Source organism: Rhinolophus hipposideros, assembly GCF_964194185.1.
Source record: "Rhinolophus hipposideros genome assembly, chromosome: 20".
In the NCBI taxonomy this organism is placed as follows: domain Eukaryota; kingdom Metazoa; phylum Chordata; class Mammalia; order Chiroptera; family Rhinolophidae; genus Rhinolophus; species Rhinolophus hipposideros.
This window is the reverse complement of record NC_138066.1, coordinates 40,929,580-40,937,482: the sequence shown is the minus strand read 5'-3', so window position 1 is coordinate 40,937,482 and position 7,903 is coordinate 40,929,580. Positions and strand designations below refer to the sequence as shown.

The 7,903-nt window shown below is 54.1% G+C and overlaps 1 protein-coding gene across 1 annotated transcript in view; it reads left to right on the top strand.

The window, feature by feature from the left end:
* Positions 1–1,650: 1,650 nt before the first annotated feature.
* Positions 1,651–7,903, top strand: part of SCN4A (sodium voltage-gated channel alpha subunit 4) — a 28,637-nt gene continuing 22,384 nt past the window's right edge. The window contains exons 1-7 of the mRNA XM_081028036.1: positions 1,651–2,497; positions 2,588–2,958; positions 3,275–3,403; positions 3,872–3,963; positions 5,690–5,986; positions 6,866–6,929; positions 7,169–7,310. Of these exons, the coding sequence (XP_080884162.1) occupies positions 2,225–2,497; positions 2,588–2,958; positions 3,275–3,403; positions 3,872–3,963; positions 5,690–5,986; positions 6,866–6,929; positions 7,169–7,310 (1,368 nt within the window). The 5' untranslated portion in view covers positions 1,651–2,224. The remainder of the gene's footprint in view (positions 2,498–2,587; positions 2,959–3,274; positions 3,404–3,871; positions 3,964–5,689; positions 5,987–6,865; positions 6,930–7,168; positions 7,311–7,903) is intronic.

The following is a 7,903-nucleotide window of genomic DNA, read 5'->3' as shown; positions in this document are numbered from 1 at the left end:
AAAGTTATAGAAACCATGGAAAGGAGGTGGGTGGAGGTGGGAGGAGGACACAGGGCAAGAGGTGTGTGCTGTAAAGAGAAATCAGGGCTGGAAACCAGGCCCTGGAGAAGCAGCATCTTCCAGGAGCAGGAAGGAGGAGCTCACAGAGCAGAGAAGGAGAGTGGCCAGAGGGGCAGGCCAGGTTCTTCTCTTGAGAAGAAATGCAGTGGCAGTGTCAGATGTTCGAGGGAGGGCCAGCTGAGAAGAAACCACTGGGGGCATCTGGTGACTCCAGGGAGTGTAGTTTCAGATGCTGGGGCCAGTCCGTCTGGTTTTCTGTGGTCCCACTTGGGGTGCTGTGAAGGAGAGAGTGGGTAGCATCGGCCAGAGGATTGTTGCCAAGTGGGGCCTGTGAACTGGGAGGGTGCCCAGCAGCCATGGGGTCCGTCCAGGGTCATCTGGCAGGTCAGAGTCTTCTGTATGTGTGTCTATATGGGATTGGTGATGCGGATGAAGGAAGGAAGGTGGGTGCTGAGTGGCAGGGTACAACTGTGGGGTCCATGTGAGGGGTGTTTTCAGGCTGTGTGTGTGTGTGTGTACATGTGTGTGAACGTGTGCTCACACACACACTCTCACACACGATGGGGCCAATGAGCAGCTGGGGGACGGGGTCAGCAGAAATGAGCAGAGTCATCCCGTGGAAACACGACTCCCTGGGTGATGGTAGGGAGCAGCTGGGCAGCCAGGCCAGGGCGTGGCTAGCTCTGCCCAATGGTTCTGGCCGCTCCCTGGGCCACCCTCCCCACCTGTTGACTAAGCCTGAGGAAGTGCCTGCACTAGCCTAGCCGGGGTCAGGGCGCTCACTGCTGGAGCATATGAGCCTGCTGCGAGAAAGCTGCCCTCTGGTGTAGCTCTGGGTGTCTCTGGGGGGTCTGTCTGAGCCCCTGTGATGGAGGGGTGGTTCCTGAGTGTCTGTGTGGGCCTTGTGGCTGTGTGTGATTGGGCTGCGATGGTCCCCCCGTGCCTGCCTACTGATGTGGGTCATTCCCCAGGGCCTTTGCAGGCCCTCCCTTCCACAGGGAAAAGGCTTAGGAGGGCTGGGCAGGAGCCAGGAGAGGCTGAGGGACTGGCCCAGGAGACACAGTCCACACAGTGCTCACATGCCCCTAAAACTCCTGGGGGTGCCCCTTCATCCACCCAGTTCATGCAGCCAGAAACAGTCCCTGGCATCTCTAGCCCTGCCCCCACCACTGAAACTGTCCACCTCCTTGTGCTCACGACCTTTCCTGTGTCTTCCTCTTCCACATTAGCATCTACAGGACCCCCCCCACACACCCTGCATCTGCCTGCTCCAGCATCCCCTGCTTTCCCATGGGTTAGATCCCATAGGTCCTATGGGGGAGAGCTGGTGGGACACTCTGCAGGGCCTGGGGCCCTTCCTTCTTCCCTCTTCCAATCCATCATCACACTTCCCCAAAGATCAGGACAGGATACTCCACATGCCCACATCTTTCCTTTCCCTCCAGGACAGGTGGCAAACACGGGCAGATGCATCACTTTCTTCTTTCTCATGCCCCTGGCAGACATCACTAGTCAATCACAGCTGTCTTTTTGCTCTGAGTCTGGCTGCGACCTCGATGGTTTCTGCCCACATTTCCAGGCAGCCTATAGCAGCCAATCCAAGTTGGCCCTCACAATGAAATCCCTTTGCCATTCCTCCTTCAGGCTGATCTCCCCCAGGCCTCGTCTTAGCCCATCCTCTGGACCCACCAGCACATTGCACATCTGACTCTTTCCACCTCACTTTGGAATAGAGGCCCTATGTGGCTATAACCAGCTGTGATTCTCTCTGTCTTTGTAGGCGGAAACCACACAGTTCCCAGAGCTTGGGTGCAGGAGACGGTTGAGGGCACTGGGACATTGACCTCCAGTCCCCAAGGCTGAAGAGGATCTGGTTGGCTTGCCATCAGTCCTGAGGGCAGCCTACCCCCTTCTGGGGAGAATGTGGTGTGGGGCTCAGGGGTGATGTTCTTGTGCCACAACAGTGCTTGGGCCTTGCAGGCACGTCTCTCAGTCCCAACAGGGCCTGCACACCCACCTCGCCAGCCTGGCCCCTGGGCAGGCAGGAGGTGAATAGCAGACAGCAGACCCAGGGCAGGGTGGCTGCCCAGCACCTAGGGGGGCTGCACACGACAGCTGCCCCAGCTGCCCGCTGCCTCCTGGACCCTGAGCCCAGGATGCAAGGATGGCCCGCCCGTCTCTGCCCACCCTGGTGCCTCTGGGCCCCGAAAGCCTGCGCCCCTTCACCCGGGAGTCCCTGGCAGCCATAGAACAGCGTGCCGTGGAGGAGGAGGCCCGGCAGCTGCGGAACAAGCAGATGGAGATCGAGGAGCCTGAAAGGAAGCCGCGAAGTGACATGGAGGCTGGCAAGAACCTGCCCCTTATCTTTGGGGACCCTCCACCAGAGGTCATCGGCATCCCCCTGGAGGACCTGGACCCCTACTATAGTGACAAGAAGGTCTGGGCCTGGGAGGGTGCCCTCTACCTGTCTGTCCATTGTCCATCTGTACACCTGTCCCTAGGCCTCACAGCTCTCTCCTTGTCTCAGACCTTCATCGTGCTCAACAAGGGCAAAGCCATCTTCCGCTTCTCTGCCACGCCCGCTCTCTACATGCTGAGCCCCTTCAGCATCATCAGACGAGGCGCCATCAAGGTGCTCATCCACTCATATCCTGCCCGAGCGAGTGGGGCGCGTGCAGAGCCGGGAGGGGGGGAGCAGGGGACGTTAGGCATAAGCAAAACTGGGCGTTCTGGGTTCTGGGCAAGGAGGTCCTCTGTCCACCTCCCCTCCCCACCTGCTCCCTCACTTTCCTTGACCCTTCCCCCAACGCTGTTCAGTTTGTTCATCATGATCACCATCTTGACCAACTGCGTGTTCATGACCATGAGCGACCCGCCCCCCTGGTCCAAGAACGTGGAGTAAGTCTCTCCCTCCCTGTGACCCCACCCCCACCCCCTGCTGGCCCTATGACACAGCCCATCCCAGGGGTCTGCGCTCTGAGGATGCTCAGAGTGATACTGCTCTCGTCTTCCAGGGAGACGTATACTGTCACTGTCACCCCATCAGCACTTTAATCCCCCGGGATGGCACCCACCGTCACTCTCACCAATGTCCTCAGCCCCCTGGGGAGCATATTTCATTTCTGTGATCCTCTCTCCTGAGAGGTCCCTCATTGCCACCACACCCTTGCCTGGCCGTGACATGCCTGGCCCTGGCTGGCCATTTCCCCACCAGGTACACCTTCACAGGGATCTACACGTTTGAGTCCCTCATCAAGGTGCTGGCCCGAGGCTTCTGCGTCGATGGCTTCACATTCCTCCGGGACCCCTGGAACTGGCTGGACTTCAGCGTCATCATGATGGCGTGAGCAGGGGCCAAGGGCATCCTGAGGCTGAGGCAGGGAAGGGGAGAGGGCCAGGCCTCAGAGACAGTAGCTGAGCAGGCTGCCCCTCTCCGAGGGGTGCCCCTCTCCTAGGGGCTTCAGGTCAAGTAAAAAGACTGTGAGTTGTACAGCTCTAGGAGTTTCCATCCCCACGATCTGGTTTGCAGGCTCTCCTACTGCCCCTCCACATGCCATATACAACCACATGCAGCAGCCCTGGGCCCAGTCCCACAGGCCCTCACCTCCTCGGAGAGCTGGGCTACCCTTGCCACCTCCACTCCCCAGCAAAGCTCCTGCACTATCTTTCCCAAATCTCAGGCCCCCACAGGAACCTTGGCATGTCTGAGCTGACCCTAACCCCTGTGGGAACCCCTACTACAAGGATTTCTGCCCTCTTACCCACTCCTAGCTCCGACACAGCTCTCATCCCACTCCCATGTCCCCCACAGGTACCTGACGGAATTTGTGGACTTGGGCAACATCTCAGCCCTGAGAACCTTTCGGGTTCTGCGAGCCCTGAAAACCATCACAGTCATCCCAGGTACTGGGGAGGTACAGGGACCTTCTGCCTGGGTCAATAGGACACCCTTCATGCCCAGGCCTGGAGCCTGACACTTAAGTTCCAGGAGCCTGACCCAGGGTCACAGGACTCCCAGGCTGTGTGTAAAGAACACACACCAAAGTCTGGACACATGGGGCTCCCATGGCCAGAGAGGAGAAAGGGTCCCAGGAGGGAGGATGGGCATTTGAGAGGCAGTATAGCAAGGTGGCTAGAGCACAAACTCTGGAGCCAGTCTGCCTGTGTTCAATTCTCACATCTACCACTTCCTAACTTTGACCTTGGGTAAGTGGCTTAACCTTTCTGTGCCTCAGTATCTGTAAAATGTGGATAATACATAATAGTGTCATGCATTGGGTTGTTATGAGGATTAAATGCTTTAATATCAATAAGCTGCTTAGAACAGTGCCTGGCACATGGGTGTGGGGTGTGTGTGTGTGTGTGTGTGTGTGTGTGTGTGTTAAATAAGCAGACGGGACAGAGCAGAGACCACCAGCTGAGACACAAAGGGATCAGTGATGGAAAGTCCCGGCTTTGAGGGCTCCATAGGGAACACACAGCTTATCCACTGAGCCATGAGGCCGAGCAATTCCAAAGTAATGTATCAAGAAGCAGGAAATAAATAGAACCCGGATCATCCAGACCCTCAAAAAAACATGTGGAGAAACTGGAGAAGGTTCACTAAAGAAGAGAAAGATGATCTGAAAAGGGATGGAAAAGAGGCTCTAGGAGGAGGGGAAATTGTTCAGTCTTGATGCTAAAAAGTACCTTTTAGTTCTCTAGTCCAAAGCTCTCACGTGCAGTTTAGGAGAGAGACCCCAATAGGGAAAGTGCTTACCAAAGGTCACACTGCATGTTGGCCACTGAGCCAAGGCCAAACACCTTTCCTCTATGCCACGCTCCCAGGATCAGAGCTCAGGAGGGTTTTCATAAGGAGGCTGCTGAACATCTTTTGTCTATACCAAGATGAGAAAAGGAAATGAACTGATATTGAAGGGAGGGACACTATGATTTGGCCCAAGGGAAGAAGTTATGGCTCTTCTCTACGTGGTGGGAATCCATCCCTGGAATTCTAGAAGAGGTTTTTATGCCTTTTCCGTCCAGAGGCACAGAATAAAAAGGCAGTGCAGTGTCAGTCTAGAGCTTGTCAAAGTGAACCCTCTTGTTCCTTTGGGGGTTAATAGGCATTATCAGGAAAGAGATTCTGTGGTCAGATAAGTTAAGGAAAATGGTATTAAAGTTTTTGTTTGTTTTTGTATGACTTGTCAGAGCCTTTGATAAGCTGATCTATACAATGACTTTCCAAGAGTGGAATATATAGCCTTTCCCAAACTTTATAGACCCTCCCCCCTTTTAAGAGCACAGCTTGGGAGAGCAGTGTCCTGCAGAACAGGCTTTGGGAGTGCTGACCTAGCGACATGTATTAAGCTCTACCATGTGCTTGTATGTTGCTCTAGGGGTCAGGCAGCAGCCTGTGAAGTCTTTATAATCCATTTTTTTAATGGCTGAGATTCTGTGGCCATTCGAAGGTTCCTGATTGAGGATGTAATCAGAGAAGTGTGGGGCAAACTTGGGAAGGCTTCAGGGAAGTGGTGCCCCTAGTACATCAAGTCTGGAAGGAGTTGGAGTAGGCAAAGACTTGGAGGGGAAAATTATAAACCTGCCCTGCTGGCTCCCCCCTCCATCCTCTCACCCTCCATATGGTCAGGACTGAAGACAATTGTGGGGGCCCTGATCCAGTCGGTGAAAAAGCTGTCAGATGTCATGATCCTCACCGTCTTCTGCCTGAGTGTCTTTGCCCTGGTGGGGCTACAGCTCTTCATGGGAAACCTGCGGCAAAAGTGTGTGCGCTGGCCCCCGCCCTTCAACGACACCAACACCACGTGGTACAGCAATGATACATGGTACGACAATGACACGTGGTACGACAATGACACCTGGAGCAGTCAGGAGAGCAGGGCTAGCAACTACACCTTTGACTGGGATGCCTACATCAATGATGAAGGTAAGAATGGAAGCTGGGAGGCCAGTTGGGCCAGTCCCAGCCCCAAGGGCAGCCCCTTGTGAGATAAATAGCATGGGGAGGACCTGAACTTCAATCCATCACTTACCACTCGGGAAACCTCCGACAAGTCACTTGATCTCCCTGACCCTCAGAATTTTCACTTACCTTCAGACTCACTCACTAACCCTTTCTCAAAGGGTTCACGTGACAAGAAAGGCCAAGTTGTTTTGAGAATTTGGAAGCTTTCAGTATAAAAAGCAACACTCCGTATTCCCTATTCCTTAACCCATAAACACTCCCTGTTCTCCTTCATCACAATATGTATTTGCACCCTGGCAGGGCCACCACCAGGCACTAATACACCCACATCCGATTCACATACTCGTACTTCATAGGCATGCACACACAAGACACAGGTTCTCACATGGCACTATTAGTCCACACAATGCTTCTGGCAAATTAGAATAAGGTAGTCCTTCTTCAACCTGGAATCCTGGAGTCTAGTCTCCCGTGCCCCCCCAGCCTCAGCCCTCAGTCAGGGACCCTGTGCAGATACATGGTAGCCCCATGCACACACATACACATTCCTTCAGTCTCTGTGCCCCTGCTGTATTCTGACTGTACAACCACACTAGGCACTGAGCTGATACCACTTGGAGCTGAGCTCTCTGCCGTGTATCTACCCAGAGACCTTGGGACTTGGTCCTTTATGCTGCACATAAAGGAGGGGGAGGGGACTCCAGAGAGCATCTATTTGGTATGGTCCATACACATATGTCCACACATGTAAAGTGGGTACATGTGTCCACAGTGGGTACATGTGTCCACAGTGTGTCCATGAGGGTAACATGTTTCCTTTGTGGCCTCTGATTCCCAAAGGGAACTTCTATTTCCTGGAGGGCGCGTTGGACGCCCTGCTCTGTGGGAACAGCAGTGACGCTGGGTGAGTGATACTGGGCAATGGGAAAAGGTGCCCCAGGGTGTTGGGAAATAGGGGCTGATTCAGGCCAGCAACCTGGGATGGATGGGAATGTAAGGAAAACCCCTGGGCATGGATGGAACACTTTCTTGTTTTCGGAACACAGATAGGACTAAAGGATTTTTTTTCCCTTGGGGCTTTCCATCTGTCCCCCAGTTGGAGCTTTCCTCCCTCCCTAAAATCAGCCTCCATTCTATCCCCAGGCAATGCCCCGAGGGTTACAAGTGCATTAAAGCTGGGAGGAACCCCAACTATGGCTACACCAGCTATGATACCTTCAGCTGGGCCTTCCTGTCTCTCTTCCGCCTCATGACACAAGACTATTGGGAGAACCTCTTTCAGCTGGTACAGCAACCAACACACTGCTCTTCAGCCCTATAACCATCTCCCTCCACTCCCACAGCCTCTTCAGGGTCTGGCAGGGCCCCCAGCAAGGCTGTCTTCTCTGTGGGGTCCCCTCAGTGCCCCTTCATGCAGGTTCTTGGAGCCGTCCAACACTGGGCACCTGCCCAGACCTCAGCTACAGCGGTCTCTTCTTCTTTTTCCACCATTGCTGAGATCTAGGCCTGGCACAGATCTTCAGGCCTCACGGTTACCAATAGGGGAGCTTAGAAATTCATCTATGGCCATGCACAATTATTTAGCTTCTATTGTCTGCGGGGCAGGCTGGTTGGGTCTGGAGCAACGGTGCCTTCTGGTTCCTGGTGATGTTTCTAACACTGATGATATTAATGAAAAGAATTATAATAGTAACAATAATAACAGCTACTATTTGTTGAGCTCTTGCTAGATGGCAGGCACCATGGCAAAGCTACCATTCAAGCTGACCCCAAAGCCCACATTCACCGTTTTTCATCCTGGCTCTCTGGTCTTGAGATGTCTGGCTGGAGTCCTCCAGGCAATCTGAGCCAGGAGACCAGGAAAATTTGGGTCCAGGA